The 24,697-nt window shown below is 45.1% G+C and overlaps 1 protein-coding gene across 1 annotated transcript in view; it reads right to left on the bottom strand.

The window, feature by feature from the left end:
• LOC139375102 (aquarius intron-binding spliceosomal factor) overlaps positions 1–24,697 on the bottom strand; it is a 57,582-nt gene that overhangs the window by 27,268 nt on the left and 5,617 nt on the right. The window contains exons 12-26 of the mRNA XM_071116561.1: positions 23,484–23,714; positions 22,841–22,944; positions 20,561–20,663; positions 18,955–19,075; positions 18,362–18,503; positions 18,012–18,190; positions 16,958–17,125; positions 11,337–11,506; positions 10,530–10,771; positions 10,264–10,410; positions 9,357–9,426; positions 7,809–7,919; positions 6,384–6,493; positions 2,241–2,376; positions 644–853 (exon numbers count right to left, since the gene is read on the bottom strand). Of these exons, the coding sequence (XP_070972662.1) occupies positions 644–853; positions 2,241–2,376; positions 6,384–6,493; positions 7,809–7,919; positions 9,357–9,426; positions 10,264–10,410; positions 10,530–10,771; positions 11,337–11,506; positions 16,958–17,125; positions 18,012–18,190; positions 18,362–18,503; positions 18,955–19,075; positions 20,561–20,663; positions 22,841–22,944; positions 23,484–23,714 (2,244 nt within the window). The remainder of the gene's footprint in view (positions 1–643; positions 854–2,240; positions 2,377–6,383; positions 6,494–7,808; positions 7,920–9,356; positions 9,427–10,263; positions 10,411–10,529; positions 10,772–11,336; positions 11,507–16,957; positions 17,126–18,011; positions 18,191–18,361; positions 18,504–18,954; positions 19,076–20,560; positions 20,664–22,840; positions 22,945–23,483; positions 23,715–24,697) is intronic.

The following is a 24,697-nucleotide window of genomic DNA, read 5'->3' as shown; positions in this document are numbered from 1 at the left end:
CTGCATCTGGGGAGACATGCAGTGGGTCCTGTGTCACTGCTAATGGGGGAGGAGGTGTAGCAGGGTGAGATATCATCATGTAATGCCAACCCATGTCTCACAGAACACACTCAAACAGAGAGTGAGGAGAGGGAGAGGAAAGGGATAGGAGGGAGAGAGAGAGATGCATGGAGATAAAGATGGTGGTGAATATGGAAAATAAAATAATTGCGCCATCTATCCAACTGCATCATATTACAAACTCCTAATATCACAACAGAAACAGCTGTTGAAATCTGATTCGATGCAATGTAACGGTCGCTGCAATGCTACTTCCTTAAAGAGTAGGATGTCCAATCACCAGTGAGCCCAGGCAGACCTGTTATGGAGCCAGTGGGGTAAACACAATCATGTGTTCAGTGAATGTGTTCCAGCTCCCACTTGCCCACACAGCTGGCTAATGACCCATGAGGAACAGCCAATCTGCTGACATGGTGTGTGTGTGAGACACACCTACCACTGACTGGGGTGAAGATGTGTGTGTTCAAGAGCTTGTGTGTGTGACATGTTGACCTCTGACAGAGTGAGGAGCTTCTTGGCGTGTTGAGCATGTGCCTTCATCTAGATAAACATGTGACGTGTGTGTGTGTGTGGCCTGCCCTACCTCCAGCTGGGTAAAGATCTTCTTGATGTGTCGGTAGCAGCCCTCTGCGATGTCCATGTCTTCTTCGTAGGAGCGACCGTAGAACACAGGCTGGGGGGCGTTGGAGAAGTACTTATGGAAGGGGAAGTGTGCTGCCACGGCCTCGGCCTCCACCGGACAGCCCTGCTTAGACCGGACCTTGCTCATGTACTCCTCCCAGCGAGACATCACCTACAGCGGGGAGAGGGAGGACACCAGACAGACACCCCCTCCTGGATGTTACAGGTCTTGCTCTTTTTGGTATGCCGCACACACGCATTCTCACTCATACAGATACACAGTCGAGTTCCATTCACAGAGCACGCACGCTTCTTCACACAAACACACTCGTTGCATCACATACAAAAAGGCACGCACAGTCATAGACATGGACGCAAACACAGTCAACACACATTTTAATGTGAGAATATAATGGGAAAAGAACAGAATAAAATATAAATTATATTTTTCCCTTGAGTGTCACAGGAACGTGTGGAACCGTGACAAACACAGCCTTAGGGAACTGTGGAACAACTTGCAATTGAATCAGTATTACAAATGGGGCTGTAGCTTGGCCATCTGCTTTAATAGACCATAACGATTAACAGAGACCATTATCCACCCCTGATATTCTCCATCAGAACCATCTCAAGCTCATTACTTCCTGATGTCCAATCCCTTACAGGGTCTCTGAGCGGTAAGGTGACAGGGCAGATGAGGAGGAACAGAGAACACCCTTCAACTTACAGCCCAGGCCTATACACAGAGACGGGTAACCATTTAGAAACCTTTATGACAATGTTAGGGGAGATATTTTTGATGAGTTGTCCATGAAGTCGTGTAGATAGCTGGTGTCTGTTCTGCTCGCCTCTGTCCAAAGACAATAAAAAGCTTGATGACTATAGGAATCAGAGAAGAGGGGAGCCCCCTGACTGGCATGGAGGATTTCAATGTGTTGAGCGAGGGGTCTGGCATACACAATAGGTTCCATAAACCCCACTACAATACTGAGCCTGACACAACGACTGTGGAATCTGCTATTAAACCAGCGTCTCCCTCACTCCTCTGCCTCCCGTGCTCACAGTTTCGTCTGACTGACAGCATGCCTCCTCAGTGAGAACTCTTCTTGATTTGGGCTATTGGATGAGCTCTCAGGTCTTCTTAAGTTGACAGTTGCCTTGGGTTGTCGTCTCTGTTTAAAAAGGCTCTGTTGTCTATTCTGGGCTGTTCTGCTGATGCATCCTGGAGCCAGTATGCAGTATTTAGGTGACAAAAATAAACTGAGGATTGACTATAATAACTGAGGGGTTGGTATAATATGTTGGTATTCGCTGTCGAAGCCAGATATGAAGTGAAAGGAAAATAGATACTGACACTTATTGAACTGGGATGTTTCAAGCGTAACATGGATAAGCAGACTTTATCCCCTTGAATTTTGATTTTAGAGATGCATTTTATTCTCCATTTTTGCAGGTGAGGATATCAGGAATTAAAGATTCATCAGGAAATGTATGTCCTCCCTGTACTGGAAAGTGACACACACACACACACAGAACCCACACATCCCTCCTGTACTGACCTGGTAGAGGTAGAAGTGTCCGGCGGTCTCACAGGTGTAGGACACGTCTCCAGGGACATCCAGACTCTCCTGCAGACGACCCACCTCTCTGAGCAGTTCCAGCCTCCTGGCCAGCACGTAGTTCACACGCCCATACCTGAACAACATTCCACATTACATCAGTCTTTTCATTCTATGAAACCCTCAACCCTTACGTTATTGGGACTTATTAGCGTCTATTTTTTTAAATTTTATTTTTACCTAGAGACGGAAAATCCTGTTTTTTGTGACGTTGATTACACCTAGTAACATGAACAACCCTATACAATCAGAACACCCTATTCTCATATTGCTGATAACAGTACCGACCTCCCCTACACATTGCCGGCCCTTCCAGAGCCGAGGGTCATATCACGCCATTCTGAGGGGAAATGTTCATGTTGAGAGGAGATCTGAAGCCTAAACCTGTGACACCACAGCCTAGCGTTTTAAACCGCTAAAATGTTCATCCTACACGTGAGAATCAGCTGCAAGCAACAAGGCAGCAGGCTTCAAATGGATAAGCAAAAGTATACGAAAACTAACTCAATGGCAGTGGTGGAAAAAGTACCCAATTGTCATACTTCAGTAAATGTATAAATACCTTAATAGAAGGTTACTTAAGTAAAAGTGAAAAGTCAGCCAGTAAAATACTTCAGTAAAAGTATTTGGTTTTAAAGATACTTAAGTATAAAAAGTAAATGTAATTGCTCAAATATACTTACGTCTCAAAAGTAAATGTATAAATGCTTTAAAAATCCTTATATAAATGTAATCAAATCAAAATGTATTTGTCACATGCACCGACTGAAACAGGCGCAGACCTTACCGTGAACTGCTTACTTTCAAACCCTTAACCAACGTGGTTAAGAAAAACACAGTTAAGAAAATATTTACTAGATAAACTAAAGTACCACAATAAAATAACAACGAGGCTACAGTATATACAGATACTGAGTCAATGTGCTGGGGAACAGGTTAGTCTAGGTAATTGAGGTAATATGTACATGTAGGTAGGGGTAAAGGGGCAAAGCAGACGGCATCATTTTCTTGTTTTTAAAATGTATGGATAGCCAGGGGCGCACTCCAACACTTAGACATTATTTACAAAAGGTGAATTTGTGTTTATTGAGTCCGCCAGAGGCCGTAGAGATGACCACGTGTTCTCTTGACAAGTGTATGAATTTGACAAATGTTCCTGTCCTGCAAGCATTCAAATGTAACAAGTACTTTTTGATTGTCAGGGAAAATGGAGTAAAAAGTACCATATTTCTTTAGGAATGTAGTGAAGTAAAATTTGTCAAAAATATAAATAGTAAAGTACAGGTAATAATAATAATTGCACAAAACTAATAGCTAGATGGACCAAATTTCCTTTGTCACTAATAATGTGTACCACTGATCAAATATATTATTTACCACAATTGACTACTATTGAATAAATAAAGAAAAAAGTTATTTTGAACAAACTGAAAAGACTAAATGACAGTAAAAACTTGTCGTCTAGTCAGGTGTCCCGCCACAACAAACCAGAAGGCCAATTAGTATTAGTACGTGGCACGGGGACATGCCATGTCAGAGGTCACCCAGACACAGTGCTGTGTGTGAGATAGTGGAGGTAGGGACCTATAAATAGATATCCCACTAAGATTCACAGCAGAGGATACAAACAGAATTACACCGGCTGATGAGAAAATTAAATATAAAAACAAAGTGGCGACCTTGTTTCCCTCCTCACAAAAGCAGCCTTCTGCGCTACCATCCCAGGAGAGAGCGAGAAAGAGAGAAAACGCAAACTGACCCATTTAGTCACGAAGAGATTTCAACTTACACCCGTGTTCTCTGACCAACCAGTATTTCAATATCTTATTAACACTTAACAGAGAGAAGGGAAACTGTATTTACAGCATTTGACATTTTTGATTAAAAGGCAAAGTATTGTATATTAATGTCACTGTACACTACCATTGGTTGAGCAGTGAGAACAGAGAAGGCCTCTATGCCTGTTCATTGTTCATCCCATACAGTAGTGTTAATTAGTTTCCCCAGCTTACTCCTTCCTCGTCATTGGACCGGAAGGAAGGAGTGAATGTGGAGTCAGTGTGCATGTTCTTAGCAGCAGCTTAATCTGCCTCTCGTCCTGGTGCTGTAGCTAGCTTTAGCTGATCTGCATAACGCAATGGTGCTCCTCCACAGAGAGGGCCGTCACATCTACTCGTCACCTCTGCTTTATGCAACAAGGAGCTGTGTTCAGTTGGCAAGAAACATGAGGAAACCATTCAGTTTTAAAACAGAAGAGGACCGTGCATGAACTCCTAAAACTAAGGTCGCAATTCAATATGATCTCGGGTTATAGGCATTGCGGATTTTCCGATTGAGCCGAAATACAGTGTTTACTGGAAATGGGATCTTTGAAAAATGCAGAATCATTGCCTTTAAAAGCTGCAATGCCTTTAAAAGCTGCAATGCCTTTAACCCACGATCGGATTGAATCCCGGACTAAGACTTTAGTGAGCCAAGGCTAGGTAAGGCCAGAATCTATAGGTTTAGAGCAATGTCTGCCAATTTAATCAACACAACTGACCCTATCCGTGTATATTTTGTATCACTAGACCTATGTTGTGGTTTCCACGGACATTCTTTGAGCACACATCGTTTCCATTGGCTAAAGATGTAGTAGCCTAACCGGCAGACTCCATAAGGCTCCTGCTCTGATACAAGGCCTGAGGCTATTCATCCTCAGAGGTTTAGACTTGGTCTCAATGAACTAGTTAGTCCGCCTGACAGCGAGATCAAAGCTAGTCAAAATGGCCGCCGGCACGAGCACTGAATATTAAATTAGGTTGGAACTATTTTAGACCGACATCTCTATTTTGGTCTTTAAAGCAGACTGACAATAATAAACAATACTTTTTAGGTGGTTCGTGTGAAGGTTTTGGGTCTCTCCCTTCCGCTCTTCCTCCCTCCCCCACTCAGTCTCAGGTCTGTTGTAAATGGTTTCAGTTTGCTGGCTTCCCCATCTCTCTCCCGCTAGTCAATGTCCGCGTGGTTAGGTCTCTGAGTCACAGTACCTCAAGGCATTGAATGAGACACATAGCCACACAAAGACTTCCCCCAATTGTGTGGGTGGGTGAACTACTGCGGCTGCCCTGAGAATTCTAGCGTGTTTCCTACCGGTGAGACAATCTGCTCCTGGCATCTGTGTGCATGCACCAGGGGTCTGCAACAACGGAGGGGCCACCGAGGGGTCTGCAACAACGAGGGGCCACCGAGGGGTCTGCAACAACGAGGGGCCACCGAGGGGTCTGCAACAACGAGGGGCCACCGAGGGGTCTGCAACAACGAGGGGCCACCGAGGGGTCTGCAACAACGAGGGGCCACCGAGGGGTCTGCAACAACGAGGGGCCACCGAGGGGTCTGCAACAACGAGGGGCCACCGAGGGGTCTGCAACAACGAGGGGCCACCGAGGGGTCTGCAACAACGAGGGGCCACCGAGGGGTCTGCAACAACGAGGGGCCACCGAGGGGTCTGCAACAACGAGGGGCCACCGAGGGGTCTGCAACAACGAGGGGCCACCGAGGGGTCTGCAACAACGAGGGGCCACCGAGGCCTCAAATCCACAGCCTAGCAAGGTCTTGAAGACCCAACCAGTTTTGGTAGCCAATCGGTCCTCCAAATAAAACTCTAAAAACACCACGTTTCATGCCAAATGAGTCCCAAATGGGCCAGTGAGACCCTGTACAAGGCCCAAATGTTGAGAGCACTAGTCAGGATGGAATGGTTGGTGGAAATAGGGGAGACAGCGAGCAAGCATGAGCGCAGTCCCTAAATAAGATAAAGCCATGACCAGGCTGGAGTGTATGGGGGGGGGGGGGGGGGTATGGAGTGGCTCTTTCTGACTTGGACTAATTATGAGTGGGACCGACTGGGTATACTTGTCACTGTATGTATGTGTACTGCATGTGTGAAGCTGGTTGTGTGCAGATAGATGTATGCATGTGTAGATTTGTGTGTGAGGCCAGCCAGGAATGTGTGTGTAGTTGGGCGTGTGTGAGAGGGGGAGGGAGAGACGTGTGTGTGTGTGTGTGTGTGTGTGTGTGTAACACCACGTGGCATTCGCTCACCTGCTGAAGTCCTTCTCGGTTTCCAGTGCCTCCTCTCCGTGGCCCATACGCAGGAGGTGACGCTCGTCTATGTCCAGAGCCATGATCTTCTCAAACAGCTGGTTCAGAGCCTGGAACACACACAGAACAGAGGTGAATGCCTGCGCACACACACCTCTTACAGTGTTGCAGGGTGAACAGAAAGAGGACAAGGCTTTTTGATTAAATACTGAGGCGAGGAGACTGGGGCACAGGGGAGCTTTTTAATTTTTCCTCCGTGACTTTAGGCTGGGATTTCTCAGTGATTAATGGCACCATTTTGGAGAGGATTGGTGAATTCCTCCTGCAGCAAATTTGCTTCCTAAAATATGATCAGTCAAGAGTCAATTTTCATAAAAAGCTTCCAACATGCAATACTTGTGACTATAAGGGCCATATCTATGAATATAGGGGCCTGTGTGTTATCCATAAGTTGCTTTGGATAAAAGCTTCTGCTACATGCCTATAAATGATAGAATACAGGGCATTCGGAAAGTATTCAGTCCCATTCACTTTTTCCAATTTGTTACGTTACAGCCTTATTCCAAAATTAATTAAGTTGTCCCCCCACATCAATCTACACACAATATCCCATAATGACAAAGCAAAAACAGGTTATGAATCTGAGCACATTTATAAAAAATAAAAACAGAAATAGTCACATTTACATAAGTATTCAGACCCTTTACTTCGTACTTTGTTGAAGCACCTTTGGCAGCGATTACAGCCTTGAGTCTTCTTTGGTATGATGCTACAAGCTTGGCTTACCTGTATTTGGGGAGTTTCTCCCATTCTTCTTTGCAGATCCTCTCAAGCTCTGTCAGGTTGGATGGGGAATGTCACTGCACAGCTATTTTCAGATCTCTCCAGAGATGTTTGATTGGGTTCAAGTCTGGGCTCTGGCTGGGTCACTCAAGGACATTGAGACTTGTCCCAAAATCACTCCTGCGTTGTCTTGGCTGTGTGCTTAGAGTCATTGTCCTGCTGGAAGGTGAACCTTCGCCCCATTCTAAGGTCCTGAGTGCTCCGGAGCAGTTCATCAAGGATCTTTCTGTACTTTGCTCCATTCATCTTTCCCTCGATCCTAACAAGTCTCCCATTCCCTGCCTCTGACAAAACCTCCCCACAGCATGATGCTACCACCACCATGCTTCACCATAGGGATGGTGCTAGGTTTCCTCCAGACGTGATGCTTGGCATTCAGACCAAATAATTCAATCTTGGTTTCATCAGACCAGAGAAACCGGTTTTCGCATTGTCATTATGGGGTAGTGTGATTACTTTTTAATTGTTTTTGACTAAGGCTGTAACGTAACAATGTGGAAAAAGTCAAAGGGCCTGAATACTTTCCAAATGCACTGTATATACAGTATATGTGAATTGAGTCATTTTAAAGGCGTTTCCTACCTGGTTGGAGTGTGTGACTATGAGGGTTCTCTGCTCAGGGAAGTTGTGGTAGAGGTTGGAGATGATCTGGACGGCCACATCGGTCTTTCCTGTACCTGGAGGACCCACCACCTAAAAGAGAGAGAGGGAGGAGGGATAGAGAGAGAACGTGAGGCAGTGAGAGAAAGTGCACGGAGGAGAAAAAGGAGAAGGCTGGTTAGCTAACAGAAAATGCCTCTGCCATCGGAGAGCACAGTGGTTCTGACAAGGCGGCCCTGTGCCTGTCAGAACACACACACAGTTTCCCCCTCAGTGGATCAGACAGGACCGGTGTGTGTGAGTAGGGCTAAGGTGAGAAGTGCTTGGCATGCAAGGTCATCCTCCCTGCACTCACAGGCAAAGACACAGAAACACAGACAACACAAATAAAACTAGAGAGCACATGAAGCTCTTTCCATCGGCTCCTTGACCTTCTTTGTATCTAATTAAGGCTTTAGAGATCATTGAGTCTAGTCTAGAACTATCACCGTCCTCAAACATAACCACCACGACACCAGGTGGAAAGGATCATAAACAAACTACTCCATTTTCATCAGGGCTTTCCCAGGACGAAAGGTGCTCACAGACAAGCCGAGGCTACAACTGGGTATGGAGTTTACTTGACGGTATATTCATAAAAACATTTAGCCACCGTCTTACCTCAGGTAAGTCCTTTAAAGGCACTCACATAAAAGCCAGTCCACTTTACAGACTGGACACCCCAAAACAAAGTAAAAACTTTAAACCAGGGTTAAAAATGGCTCCTACACTGATCCAACAGATGACAGGAGAAGCATGAGACTGGGAGGCTGTCTTGGCTGCTAAAGATTGTCGTGACATGCCAGTGAGAGGTGTGTGTGTCTGTGCAGAGTTGTTTTACGACTGCCATATTTACTCAGCCAGCTACCAATAACCAGGCCAGGAATGAGCTTCATCAAAGCAAGGCGGTAATGTGTGTGTGTGTGCCGTCACCAGAAACACCAGAGAGGGTAGTAGAGTATGTATGTGCGTTTCTGAGAGGCTGTGTGTGTGTGTGTTCTTCATCTGCACCATTTAAGATAATTTAGCAGATGGGCTTTCAGGGAAGTATTTGACTGATCTGCACCTTATTTACTAGTGGCTGGGGAGCCCCCTGCATCAGGAAGAGTGGTCACAAATCCTCAGCTCTTCAAGCAGACAGGGTCAATATTACACCTGTCATATCACAGCTCACTGGTATGGCTGGCCTGCTGAAGTAGCCAACATCACACCCTGGGCTATGAGTGATTGAAAGGCAGTTTAACTCACAAGCCAATGGACGGGAGACTTCAATTGTTTCTCAAACTTTTAATGCCGTCTGTCCATTGCCTTGGTTTATTCAAGTGGCCAGATCGGAGTAGTCAATTCCTACAAGATGTTTAATCTTGAAAATATATTAAAGTATGAAAAGTAATATCAATGATTCCTATGAACAGTATGAGGTCAGTTTATTGTATTCGTGTAAAAATGTAGCAGACAAGAGGTATACTTAGGTCCGTAAAATGTTCTTACCATGGTCAGTCCAGGCTGCATCCCAGCGCGGATGGCCTCAATCTGAGTTGGTGTAAACTGGATGGTATTTCTGTTCAAACACAAAGTTATAACTCATGGTTAGAAGGTTTTAAGGAAAATGTTCAGAGAAGCTAAACGAAAGCTGTTTTCAACAAGCTCTGTGATGAAGTGTTTGAAAGCCTCATGAAAGACGTTTCAGTCAAGGGACCCAGAGGAGCTTCTGTGACTAACAGGATTTGAATATATCAAAGTGCAACTGAAGAAGCAAAGTTACCATCAGATCAGATGAATGATCATTTCATAAAATAAAAAGCCAATTAATTTCTGCTCAGTTATGATTAAGATTGATATAATTAAGACATCAACAACTGAATTTGACAGTTTGTTTTGATCTAGTTCGCTACAGGGCTAAAAATGTCAGGAAATTACCTCACCAAACAGAACCACCAAAACACTACACAGCCAACAGCGCAAATCCCCAGAACTCACGCTAACATAGCAAATCAAAACACACCAACCCGAATAAATAGGAATCAGTATAAAACGTCCCTGACAGAAATATAAACATTTTAGAACGTTGCATTTTACAAAGCAGGGGTTGTTTTTGCTCTAGGGGGAAAGGTTTGCTCAGTAAGCGTCCTCAAGCATAAACTAGTCAGGCCTTTGGGGGAAGCTAAATTTGGAGCAGGCAGGCACATTAGGGGTGGAAACACGCAGGCCCTGAGCATAGGCTAAACAAAAAGGTGGGTGCTGTATTTAGGAGCCCTGTGGACATAGTGGAGCAAGATGAGACTTGACTGGCTAGAGAGAGGACAAGGACTTGACCTTTGTGCGGTGCCCACCCTGCAGGGACTCCTGAACTCTTTTGGTTGACCTGGGAACCTGAACTTTAACCTTTGACCCTCACCGTTTGGGCTGGTTGTAGGGGTAGGGTCCCCGGTTGGGCGTGACGTGAGGCTCCACTATAAGCGTTTTTTCTTCCTCCTTTTTCTCCTCAGAGTCTGCCTTCCTCTTCTTGCCTTTGTCTACCTTGTTCTGCACAGGGAACTTGATTCTAGAGTGGGGAAAGAGCAGAAGGTTCAAAGATATGTTGAGGTTGGACCACATGAAAAATACAACACCCCAGGAAGACCATGACCCCAACCCTACTCCATCTGACCCTTGACCCCTAACCTGAAAGGGGGTATCTGCAGCTCAGGGTTGTCCTCGGTGACCTTGACAGTGTAACCAGGGAAACAGGACCTCAGGTGGTCGATCGACAGGAAGGTGTCATTGAAGTCCAGGGAGGAGATCTGATTGGGCATCTTGGAGTAGTGGGCGGAGCCTGGGTCACCGTAGCCCAGGATGATGTCATGGAGCCATTCTGGGACCACACACTCAGTGTTCATCAGGTTCCTGATCGTCTCCAGTACAGCCTGGTGGAGAAAACAACACATAAGGATAGTTAACGGCTACATTTGAATTGCCAACATAACTCCTGGCTCTCTTGGCCTTCTCTGCCAGCAGCAACCTGCTTTAACAGAATGTGTATCCTACTGCCTCCAGTGATGGACACCGAGAGATGAGGGGGAGGGGGGCGTGCAGTGAAAGGTCACGCACCCCCGAGGGCCTCTGTGTGGGGTCAGTGGGGGGGGGGGGGGGGGGGGATCAGAGGCTTTGAGCTGGAGGTAATCCTGGATCACCCTCAGGCTTCCAGCTCCAGGACACAGCCGCACCAGTCAGTGATTGATCACCCAGTGGTGGGGTGGGGTGGAGAAGAAGAGATCAAGGCCGCGGCGGCTGGCGGCGATGCTCCAATAAAGGGAGGGTTGATGGGAAGGGAAAGAGGGAGGAAGCAATAAATGGATGGATGGAAGGTGAGAGGTAGTATGAAAAAAGGAAAGTAGGGATGGAGGGGAGGGAGGGATATTGAGGGAGTTTAAATAACAAAGGTGGTCTGGATCATGTGTAATGAGCAGTAATACAGTCCCCCCTACTCACCTTGAAGTTGTTCTCTTTGGGCTTGCGTCTCATGATGATGTTGAAGGACTCGTAGGGGTCCTCAGTGGCGTTCTGAATACTGCTGGTCATATCCTGCTGGTACTGGTTAGGGTCCAGCCACACTCTGAATGTCCTGGTGTCTCCTCTCAGTTTGGGCTTGGGGTCAGGGCCTGGGGAATAGAATAGGGACAACACATTGTGGGACATTATGGTCAAGATTGAATTAATACGTATTTGCACAAAAGGTAAAACATTTACCTGTGCATTTTCAGCAGGAATAGGGTAGAAGAAAGAATATATTTAAATAAAATATATGATAGGATTGTAAAACAGTTTAATATTTAAAAGTGATTTTCTTTAGTATTAATTCACTTGAGAGAAAAAATGCACGCAAGGCAGAAACTGGTATGTGATCTTGTGACATGCAACCATTGATTTATATACTGTACACACAGGAAGAGTGACAGGGAGTACTGTTTTGAAGCCACCACACTATCTTGGCACTTCCCCACCGTTGGAAAAAATGATTTTGGAAGCTATAGAAATGTCTTAATGTCAACATGTGTTTTTACCACGTTTATTCTATTACAGACACCTAATGCATACTTTTAAAATACAGTTGAAGTCAGAAGTTTACATACACCTTACCCATATACATTTAAACTCAGTTTTTCACAATTACTGACATGTAATCCCAGTACAAATTCCCTGTCTTAGGTCAGTTAGGATCACCACTTTGTTTTAAGAATGTAAAATGTCAGAATAATAGTAGAGAGAATTATTTATTTCAGCTTTGATTTCTTTCATCACATTCCCAGTGGGTCAGAAGTTTACATACACTCAATTACTATTTGGTAGGATTGCCTTAAAATTGTTTAACTTGGGTTAAATGTTTTGAGTAGCCTTCCACAAGCTTCCCAAAATAAGATGGGTGAATTGTGGCCCATTCCTCCTGACAGAGCTGGTGTAACTGAGTCAGGTTTGTAGGCCTCCTTGCTCGCACACGCTTTTTCAGTTCTGCCCACATATTTTCTATAGGATTGAGGTCAGGGCTTTGTGATGGCCACTCCAATACCTTGACTTTGTTGTCCTTAAGCTGTTTTACCACAACTTTGGAAGTAGGCTTGGGGTCAATGTCCATTTGGAAAACCCAAATGTGACCAAGCTTTTAACTTCCTGAATGATGTTTTGAGATGTTGCTTCAATATATCCACATAATTTTCCTACCTCATGATGCCATCTATTTTGTGAAGTGCACCAGTCCCTCCTGCAGTAAAGCACCCCCACAACATGCTGTCACCCCCATGCTTCACGGTTGGGATGGTGTTCTTTGGCTTGCAAGCCTCCCCCTTTTTCCTCCAAACATAACAATGGTCATTATGGACAAAGTTCTATTTTTGTTTAATCAAACCAGAGGACATTTCTCCAAAAAGTATGATCTTTGTCCCCATGTGCAGTTGCAAACCGTAGTCTGGCTTTTTTGGAGCAGTGGAGCAGTCATTTCAGGTTATGTTGATATAGGACTCGTTTTACTGTGGATATAGATATTTTTGTACCTGTTTCCTACAGCATCTTCACAAGGTCCTTTGCTGTTGTTCTGGGATTGATTTGCACTTTTCGCACCAAAATACGTTAATCTCTAGGAGACAGAACACGTCTCCTTCCTAAGGGGTATGACGGCTACGTGGTCCCATGGTGTTTATACGTGCGTACTATTGTTTGTACAGATGAACTTGGTACCTTCAGGCGTTTGGAAATTGCTCCCAAGGATGAACCAGACTTGTGGAGGTCTACAATCCTTTTTCTGAGGTCTTTGCTGATTTCTTTTGATTTCCCCATGATGTCAAGCAAAGAGGTACTGATTTTGAAGGTAGACCTTGAAATACATCCACAGGTACACCTCCAATTGACTCAAATGATGTCAATTAGCCTATCAGAAGCTTCTAAAGCCATGATATCATTTTCTGGAATTTTCCAAGCTGTTTAAAGGCACAGTCAACTTAGTGTATGCAAACTTCTGACCCACTGGAATTGTGATACAGTGAATTATAAGTTAAATAATCTGTCTGTAAACAATTGTTGGAAAAATGACTTGTGTCATGCACAAAGTAGATGTCCTAACCGACTTGCCAAAACTATAGTTTGTTAACAAGAAATTTGTGGAGAGGTTGAAAAACGATTTTTAAATGACTTCAGCCTAAGTGTATGTAAACTTCCGACTCCAACTGTATATTATGTGAGCTAAACATTTTTAAAAAGCATGAAAACATTGTCCTTAAAGTACAGTTTTACGTAACATTCTAATGTTACTGTCGCCACTACAACAAAAACAATTAAATACATATCATTTTGTCCTTGAAACATTAAAATGTAAATACTGTAGAACACCATTCATTCCTATGGAGGACTGCTCCTTCTGGGGAGTGCCAATATGGCCGATCGGTGGCTTCAAAGCCGCTCACTAGCCAATACATAGCATCAGCAATCCAGGGTTTTTATATACATCATTGCATGCAACTCAACTAACCCCAAAATTGCATTTGGAGGTTTACTGATAACCCAATTAATTTTCAAACATAGTCTATTAGCCAATGCATGGCTAATGATGTACGGCGGTGGTATATGAGCCTGGCCACGTTCATCACTTATGTAACACAAGGACACACAGCGAGAGAGATGAGAGAGAAAGATGAAAGATCTTGAAATCAGAGAAGCATTAGTTACACTGGCCAGACCCCCAAAAATATATTTTAGGGGTCATCTGCCTACCATTTCATGAATACCAGGGCATCTTCCCTGGTCCCCAAGAGAGCTAAGCTTTCAAATCCTAGTCCAGGCCACTAATCTCCCACCTCACTATCCACCCCCACATTACATTCTCATGCCACTCATCTCCCACCTCAGCACCGACACACATTACATTCTCATGCCTCTCACACACACACAGGCTGGAGGCTTTAGACTTATTCCCATAGGGAGCCACTGACGCGCCTGTGTGTGTGTCTCACCTTTCACAAACATTTAAATGGGAGTACTGGTGGTGCCATAGTCCAGAGCCTTGGTAGTGAAACTCAAGCCGGTGGCCCCTGTCCCATGCATTTCCTTTAAATCCCCTCTACTAAAAGTTGCGTGGTGCAATTGACGAATGAGTGGCTGGAAGGAGGACACTTACACACTGGAATAAAGGGCTGAGGACAGCTGGAGATTGGTGTCTGAAGAGCTAGGCAGGTAGGCAGCCAGTAGGGAAAAGTAGCCAAAAATCAGATTTAAGTGTTTGTATCTTTGAGCTCTTTCCAACTTTGCTGACTTTTACAGCTTATAGCAATGTAGACCAGGCAAAAAAGCCCCCATCTATAAAAGCTTTTAAATCTCTATTGGGTTGCTGAATAAATGGAGGATAAATAAATAAATACAAATGATAGCACCACTCTTCACAAAGAGCCCAGTGATACATGTGATATGCCTGTTCCTGGCTCGGCCCTATGGGCATCTGAAAGTTTAAACAGCGCTAGGCTTGTTACATAGATACACCAGCCCAGTTAGCACCTCTCTCTACATTTTTAATACAGTGGGAATATGGAGAGGAGTGAAGAAGGTACATAGTGCTTTGGTAGTGGTGCATGGGCACATGTTCAGACAGGGGAAAGGAGGAACACTTAGGTTAACCTGACATTATACACTCCAGTAGCCCGCTCTGAACGCTGCTGGTGGAAGAGGAAGTCTCTAGGTAGAAGCTGTCTGTAGTAGCCCTAGGATCAGCGTACACTTCCCCAATCATAACCTTAATCATTAGGAGGGGTAATGCAAAACTGACCTTCGATCAGGGTAGTATGCCTGAATGTCTCTTTTCATAGGCAAACATTAGCGGAAAGAAAAACCATGGCAGCCCAGTCACAGCTTCAATAGGATGGATGGAAAGTATTCAGACCCTCCCCCCTCAATCTACACACAACACCCCATAATGAAAAAGCAAAAAACAGATTGACATTTTGGCAAATAAAAAATATATACTGAAATATCACATTTACATAAGTATTCAGACCATTTACTCAGTACTTTGTTGAAGCAAAATTGGCAGCGATTACAGCCTCAAATCTTCTTGGGTATGATGCTACAAGCTTGGCGCACCTGTATTTGGGGAGATTCTCCCATTCTTCTCTGCAGATCCTCTCAAGCGCCATCAGGTTTGGATGTGGAGAGTCGCTGCACAGCTATTTTCAGGTCTCTCCAGAGATGTTCGATCGTGTTCAAGTCCAGGCTCTGGCTGGGCCACTCAAGGACATTCAGAGACTTGTCCCGAAGCCAGTCCTGCATCTTGGCTGTGTGCTTAGGGTGGTTGTCCTGTAGGAAAGGTGAACCTTCGCCCCCAGTCTCAGGTCCAGAGCGCTCTGGAGCAGGTTTTCATCAAGGATCTGGGTACTTTGCTCAGTGTATCTTTCCCTCGATCCTGACTCGTCTCCCAGTCCCTGCCACTGAAAAACATCCCCACATCATGATGCTGCCACCACTGTGCTTCACTGTAGAGATGGTACCAGGTTTCCTCCAGATGTGACGCTTGGCATTCAGGCCAAATAGTTCAATCTTGGTTTCATCAGATCAGAGAATCTTGTTTCTCATGGTCTAAGAGTCTTTAGGTGCCTTTTGGCAATCTCCAAGCAGGCTGTCATGGTTCTTTTACTGAGGAGTGGCTTCCGACTGGCCACTCTACCATAAAAGCCTGATTGGTGGAGCGCTGCAGAGATTGTTATCCTTTTGGAAGGATCCCCCATCTCCATAGAGGAACTCTGTCAGAGTTGCCATCGGGTTCTTAGTCACCTCCCTGTCCAAGGCCCTTCTCCCCCGATTGCTCAGTTTGACCAGCTCTAGGAAGAATCTTGGCGGTTCCAAACTTCTCCCATTAAATAATTATGGAGGCCACTGTGTTCTTGGGGACCTTCAATGCTGCAGAATTGTTTTGGTACCCTTCCACAGATCCTGTCTCGGATTGGGACAATTCCTTTGACCTCATGGCTTGGTTTTTGCCCTGACAACTGTGGGACCTTATATAGACAAGTGTGTGCCTTTCCAATTAACTCCAATTAAGTTGTAGAAACATCATGCATGATTGATGGAAATTTCAAGTCTCATAGCAAAGAGACCAAATATTTACACAAGCAAAGTATGTTTTTATAAATTTGCACAAACTAAAAAAAACTACAAACTTTCCGCTTTATCCTTCTGGGGTATTGTGTGTAGATTGATGAGGAAAACTATTCATTTCATCCATTTTAGAATAAGGCTGTAAAGTAACAAGATGTGGACTGAATACTTTCCCAATGCACTGTATAACATGTCCTTTTCTACATGAATGAAATGGAATAAATAAAGCATTGAGAAGCGTTCAGGTGCGATGGGTTGCCCTAACGTTAATGGAATGTTAATGTGAACATGTCAGTTCTCTGGTTGAGTGTCACCATGCCACTAGACTTCATGGGCTGGAAGTTAGGGGGTCGGAAGGAGGATGATGCGAAGGGTGTGTGACATGAGTATGTGTGAGTGTGTATGGGCAGGATGCGTGTGCTTGTGGCGGTGGGAAGTGCATGTATGCACATCTGTGTGTGTGCGCGTGCGCGCCAGCCTACCTTCCTCGATGACACGGCCTTTGTCGTCCAGCATGCCCTGCACCTCGCAGCCCCTCACGTAAGCCAGGCCGGTCTGCTCCACAAAGGGCTGGCGGCGGTCAAACCGCGTGCCGTAGGGCAGGTTGGGCCGCACCGTGACCAGAAAGCAAACGTCGTGCTTACGCAGCCCTGGGAAAGGTGAAAAAGAGAGAGGAGAGGGATAGAACGCCCCGTCAGCGCTCGGCTGATCTTTAAAACATGAAGTTGTAATTATACAAGGGGGAGGAGAGGGGGATTTTGAGATGACATTGAGCCATCCTCCTGCACGCTGAGGTTTGCTAGGTGTGGGTGGAGAGCAGAGGCACCGTTAATAAAACTACAGATTGATTTTAAATAAATCAATTCCCAAATTAACCAGCACAATTTCCACATCATACATTTCATCCTTCAAAACATTCCTATTTGACAGAACAACCTCTAGTGCTAGCTACAGTCAGCAATGTCATATGGTTTGATATGTTCATGGTAAAACAATGAATCTTGATTTGATTAATTAGGATCCCCATTAGCCGACGCTAAGAGCCAGTCTTACTGGTTTCCAGCTAGTCTTACTGGTTAGCAGTATTACCATTTGAGCTGGTATGCGTCTCTATGGACGCGGGCCTTACTTTAAGCCATTTATACATTTTAGAGCAAACGGAATGAGCAGCAGCTACGTTTGGCTACATACGGACCATTAGTGGAATTCCCGCGAGAGAGTTAATGTGATTGGATGTTAATTACTTGACTAAGCTACCTGTTTTTGACATTGTGCTGTTATTTCGCTGAACACTAGATGGTTTAATTTTATTTTTGGCAGTGAAACGAGGCTACTCAGGCGAGAGAAAAAACCTCACCCAAATGTTGGAAAATATAAATGGACTTTTTGAAATATTTGGAAAAAAATGTTTTAATGTGAATGACATTTTTATTTGACGTATCCGCGACAGCATTGCGCGTGCCCCAGTTTGGAAATACCTGGTATCGAGAGAGCAGGGGATAGAGAAAGGAGAGATAGGAGAAGAGAGCCAAGTACCTTCCCACTCGTGTTTGATGTGGTCTCGTACGTTGAGATTGACAGTGATGTCCGCTCGGACGCGGGCAGGCCAGTTCTCGCCGATGTTGGGCTTGGCCACCTCCACAATGGAGAAGGCTGTGATGGTCTGAGCCATTCTGGCCCAGCCCCCAAACACCACACCACCATACTCTGACTGCCTATAGGAAGACAAGACAACAGGTCAGCCCCTAAACAGCACCATACTATGAATGAATGTAATAGAAATTGTTATAATATATGAGTGATACAAAAATATACATTTGAAAGAAACAGAAATGTGGCCACCTTATTTTACCATCAGTTATTAAGTGTGTGCGTTCTCTGCTCACCATGGTTTCATGCGAGTCACCACGTCCTCCACATCCTGTCTGATCTCGTAGGTGGACTCCAGACGGAACAAGTTGAAGTTTCTCAGCAGGTAGTCATGGAGGGTCAGGAACTGCAGATTCAGCTTCGGCAGAGCCAGACAACCTGGAACACACACACATGCAGAGAGGAAACAGATTTGGGAACAAATGCATGTCATTGGTAATAAACCTACTACCTACACATCTATTTCAGAGTAACAAACATGGCCCTGTGTTTTCCCTGACCAGGAACAATTCTGGACCCACTTGACAGGGACAATCCCTTAGCTAGAACAGTGGCAGAGTCAACTATACATTTGCAGAGTCGACTATACAGCTAGTTTTACACCTGTAATCTCTTGGCAGGCTAAAACAGCCTTATAAAATGTTGTTAGGCTCATGGATTTCAATGGCTTTACGGGGCTGTAGGCATCTTAGCTGGTGAAGGTGCTCCAGCCAGCCTAAAGAGGATTGCCCATTAAGAGGATGCCAGCTAAGGTGCCCCTGAGGTGTGGGATAACAGCGGTGTGTGTGTGTGAGATGAGTTTGCGAGGAGATAGCGTAGAAAGACAGACCTTCGCCAGAATAGTACTCAGTGGGGACGATGTTCTCATCCCAGATAATCTTCTCCGTTGGATAAAGAGGCATTTGATTAAGTTGCTCTATCTGGGAGATTCTCCTCTCATGACGAGACACCTGGAAGAATGTGTGAGAAGGAAGACAGACAGACAGACAAAGAAATTGGATGAACGAGCCATTGGTCTACTCTGGTACAGACTGCCCTTGCAACACGCATCCTCCCCCTCCTTACTCACTAGATCAGACAGTGGTATTAAGAACAATGTTTGGTCAAATTAAATCGGGTCAGACGTATTGCGTCACACCAGTCACCATCCCCCTGTCACGACAAACTCTTCATTCATTCCTGTGTTTTAGGTCAGGGGCCTTAATGTTGTGGCCTAAATAATGGTTGTGTTCCAAACATGATGCAGAAGCCTATATAATCTCTGTGTTCCCATATGGGACCACTCTGTCAATAACCGCCATGCTGCGCTAATCCTGTTACACTGCTGTGTTCTCTGCCAGGCACTATCCAACCCAGGGTTTTGTCATACTCATGTCCATCAGGGACTGGCAGAGAGGTCCATAGAGCTCTAGACCCTATGCCTCGATGGAAAGTAACGTCCAGTTCAAATACCTCGGACAATTTTAAAACTATGCAAAAACTAACAAATATAACGTTGGATCAAATCCACTGCAATCCAGGAAAACTCAAGTTCCCAACTTCCCCTAGGAATTCAGTCCATATTAAAAAAGGAAAAACAATATTCTGTTCAGAATTCAAGAGTGGTTGGTTAATGTCTTGGGGAAATTAAATAACCATCAGAACAGTGATAGCTAGAGGCTGAACACAGCATAACTCCAGTCCTCTCCTTCCCCAGGTTTAATTGCAGACTCTGCAGTTTGTGTGAGCTGCTCTGCTCCCTACCGTACAGCACAGCGCCCCAAGCCTCTGACAGACACATAATACCTAACTGGAATCTTTGGAGATTTTCGGTTGCCCCGGGCAACCCGGGGCCAAATGAGTCCCCTGACATTGGTTCTGGGAAACAATCTAATCAGCTAATTATGGAAAAGCTTCTCTTCAGTAGTGGGGAGAGGAGGCCTAGAGAAGACTTGAAGTGGGTAATTACAGTAGTAAGGACAGAGCAGGTCAGTGGCTGGTCGCTTGGTGACGGAGGGTTATGGGGGATGAGAATTGTTTAACACACTGGATTTCTGTTTTTAGGAGGGACTAAAAGGTGTGTGTGTGTGGAGAGCAATCAGATCCACTGCTGTCTTTTCCTAGGATAAGAGAAACATTGCTGGGGGTTGCATACTGTATTCCAAGGTCAAAAGCATAAATGAGTGGCTTTTAAACAAGCCACAAATACCTGTTATGCCGCTACGCTCCCCAGGCAATTATTGTTCTGAAAATGACCATATCCTGACGTTGCTGCGGTTTAGCCAAGCACCTTGGGTGGCGTCTCATTATCGTTCCCTTCCCATCACCCTTAACCACAGATCTAGGATCAGATAACCCTTTCCCCATTCCTAACTTAAAGCATTAGGACGATGACACAAATACCTGATCCTCAATCAGTGGTTAAGGACAACGTCTCCCTGTTTCGTAGCACCTACCAGCAGCTCCAGGAGGACCTCCTTCTCATAGGTGGTGTCCTGTTCCTCTGCCAGCTCTGGTAAGAGGCATAGATACGAGGCCACCCTGTGGAGAGTATTGGAACTGCACGGAGGAAAAAAGAATCAACTTTAGCATATTTGACGTTACAAACTTCCAATTCATATTTATTTCCTTTGAGCATCATGATTTAAACAGTCGCATATTTTCTGCTAAGTCAGTCTGTTTACTACAACAAGAAGACCCAGGGGTAGAAATGCACATTCAGGAGAATATTTACACTGATGATTCTATTTTTCTGAGGAAAACTATTTCAGCGTCCGGGCCGCTACCCTTCATTTGACAATGTGAAAAGTGCCACATTTTCCCAACACACAGGCTGTTCCTTAAATCTGTGCTTGTTAGAATTGCAATGTAATGTATGCTAGTCTTCGTGTTTTCCTCAACTCTGCTAAGTAGCGGCCACTGCAGTCCTGCTCTGTCAGCATGGCGTGTTCAGGGGCTGGGGTCGATGCGATTATTCAAATCCAACCACATCTCCATCTCTCAGAGCTGAGGCAGAGGCTGCCTCGGCATGTGCCATGACACAGGCAGGGGATGGTATAAAGAGACACTGTGACTGAGTCCTGTACAGACAGAGCGGGACACGTGTCATTGTGAGCAGAAGTGTGGGCAGGCTCGTGATGATGCCATGATTTGACCACACGGATCAGTGGGTTTTGCTGGCCATGCAGTTGGTCCGTCTAGGGACTGGTATGGGTCACGCTGCTGTACTGTACTTCATGACAAAGCTAAAATAGCTGCTTTGAGTTGTTAAGGAGACTAAAAGCAAAAGAGCAATTTCTCAAGCAAGAATTCTGCTGGGACAGTCTGAGAGTGGTCTGAGTGGGGAGGGGAAAATGCCGCCGGAGGAGATGGCTGCCGTTTAACAGGCTCCTAACCAATTGTGCTATTGTGTGTTTTTTCCACATTATTTCTAACTTATTTTGTGCATAATGACTCTGCCACTGTCTAATTTCTTGTGTTTGACAGAGTCGTGGCTGAACGACGACATACAGCTGGCTGGGTTTTCCGTGCATCGGCAAAAATGAACAGCTTCCTCCTGTAAGACATGGGGTGTGTCTGTGTCTATTTGAAAATAAATCAATAATTTCACAGTATTATTCCAAACTCATAGTGAAGAAATATATATAAAACACAGGAAAATAATCTTTATTACGTAGCAGATCAATCGGGAATAGTGGACGAGTGGCAGTTTATCTTGTGGGTAGCACAGCTGAAATAGCTGGCATTAAAAATAAGGTTTTCTGGGTAAAAAAGTGCCTTGTTAAAAGTGATGGGCATATGTGGAGTTTCCAGAGCTGCTTTGAAGCCAGTGGGGCGACTGGATAACAATGCAGAGCCTGGCTTCATTCACGAGAACAACAATACACAGGAGAAACGACAGCTTGAGCTCCTCTCTTCTGGAATAAATTCACACAACAGCTCTGATACTTCACTGCTTGGCTTGCTGAGACCCAGTGTTAATTATCTCAAACTCAGCAGCACCTAGGACCAGGAGGAAAGGAGACAAGGATAGGAAAAGGGATACCTAGTCAGTTGTACAACTAAATGCATCTTCCGCATTTAACCCAACCCCTCAGAATCAGAGACACCCACGTCATTTGCGCCCGGGGAACAGTTTTTGTTAGGGACAACTGCCGTGCTCAAGGGCAGAACGGCACACCTTGCTGGCTCGGGGATTCGAACCAGTGACCTTTTGTTACCGCTGGGCTACCTGCCGCCGCCCCACACACACACTAACAAGGCCCCGCCAAAGGGGGGAATGTTTTTTGCTGAGGCCACTCCCTAACATGATCTGACAAACACAGCTGTTCAAAGAGTTTATTCTCCAGCTCCTGCAGATCGATTCAATTAATGAGGCGAGCCTCTCTCTCTCCCTCTGGCTGGTACCACTCTACTGCACATTCAAGGACTCACAGGCTGACTAACGTTCACTGTCGGGGGGGAGCAGCGTTAGGGATGCTAGCGTTACGCCAGTGACAACTCAACGTTTGTCATCACGTTAGTGTGAAGATATAAAGGTTTAGATGTGTATGGATGTTTTCCTCCACACACAAAAACAGCTTATATTTCACTGCCTGGCTTGCTGAGACCCAGTGTTACCTATATCAAACCAGCAGCACCTAGGACCAGGAGGAAAGGAGACAAGGATAGGAAGCGCACACACACACTAACAATTGATTCTTCTCCCACCCGTCTATCACACAGACACACTTTACCTGAGATGACCAAACTGTTTTGTAAGGGATTCCCGTGTGTCCACTGCTGCCACATTGGACAGGGCAAAGTCCTGCAGCTCTGGGAAATGGGCAAAGGCAGCCCTCTGAAAGACAACACACAAACATTAAAAGCAGGTGCAAACACCTCAGAGCCAGTGTGATGTCAGGCACCTTACGGATTTCCCTCATTTATTAATCCAGCATCTATGTGGGCCTAGAGAGAAGTAGGGGAAAGAGAGATGGACAGATGGAGAGCCAAGCTAAGAACAGATGAACCAACCTGTATATTTATACAAAGATTCAACTTGATATGATCAAATGTGAGGTAAAAAAATAATCATGAAACAAGTTGAACACTGAAATCTATGGAGAATTCTCTCTGGGACTGAAATGTGACTTGACATTATTTCTTGTCAAAGACGTCTGGAAGTTGTCACTAAATCATGAATGATTCATATTCGTACATGTTTTACTCACAGCACCGGCCGCGACTCTCGCGCTCTACTTTCAACGCTTAAAATGCGCCACTGATGTTAACAACAATCCCTATCAAATAAACTATTTTAATACACAACGCATTCTTAACTAGACAGGTAGGGGAACCAAACAAAATGGAGGCCTGCATGGTGTTGTATGCGTGTACCTGCAGTGAAGTGATTCTGTCGTAGTGGAGTGTGGTCATCTCCTTCTCTGTCAGGGCGTTGCCCGTCTGGTCATTGATCTCAAAGCCTGTGTAGAACTTCAGCATGTCCAGTAACTGGCAGAAGAGGTGACCCTCCTTCTCTCTCTGCATGAGACTGGACAGGTGGCAGCTCACCACCAGGTGGGAGTCGTCCAGCACCGTGTTGAACCAGCGCCTAGTGGGCAGCAGGGCCTGAACACAGACAGAATGGAAGCACACATTACACATCATGGGAAAACCATGCCTTTATACAAGACCAGAGCCTCAATAATCATTGATTTTTCCACACATACACCTAGAAAAACAAAAGGGGCCTCAGTCAGAATGTTAAACACATTGAGGGTGTTCTAAAATCCAGCCTACTATTACTATGCAGCCCAGACCTGTAGCTGATAACAAGGAGACGGTGCAACATCACTAACCAGGATTAGTCCATGTATGGATTGACTCAGTCACTGGGGCCATTCAGATCAAACCATCTACCAAACAGAATTCCCAGCATTGAGGCCCAGAGTATAAATAGGGCCCTATTGATAAAGGGTCGACTTGAGAAGGTTGTATTGGACACTTTTTGATGAGGGTTAGAGTTCACATTTCCAAAAAAGATGAAAGGAGAAAAACAATGACAATACTTATACAGAAACATTTATGGAAAATGGCAACACCAGAACCTTCATTTATTCCATTGAATTCACCTCTATACAGAAGGCAGGTGCTGCAAATGATTATACCCTCTCACAACACAGGCAAGCGTTATCTACGGCAGCCATCTTTGATCCCCAACCAGCCATGACAGATAAAACAGCTCAGCCTAGCAGAAGTGTAAAATGTAGGGCCTCTTTTTCCATACAGAGACTCACAGGGCATCATCATATCATCGCAGAGAGGCAAGTATGAGATTTCAGCCATCCCTTTGTAAAATGATACTGCTGAGAGGGAAAGGATTTCTCCGGAGGCAGCTTGCCTTGCCGGTGCCAGGGGAAAAAAGTATAGCCTGTCATCAGATGGAATAGAACTCAATTCATCCTATCCTCCCTGTGTGGAAACAGGAGCAGCGTCACCTTGCAGCCTGGAGAGGGAAGGGACCACCTTGACTGTGACACCTCGCTACATGTCATCATAAAGCCAGAGTATAGAGGATAAGAAAGCGTGCTACATTGTGACCTTACACCTCT

This window comes from Oncorhynchus clarkii, chromosome 19 (assembly GCF_045791955.1).
Source record: "Oncorhynchus clarkii lewisi isolate Uvic-CL-2024 chromosome 19, UVic_Ocla_1.0, whole genome shotgun sequence".
Classification (NCBI taxonomy): Eukaryota; Metazoa; Chordata; class Actinopteri; order Salmoniformes; family Salmonidae; genus Oncorhynchus; species Oncorhynchus clarkii.
Note: the sequence above shows the minus strand (reverse complement) of the source record. Positions and strands in the feature narration are given on the sequence as shown.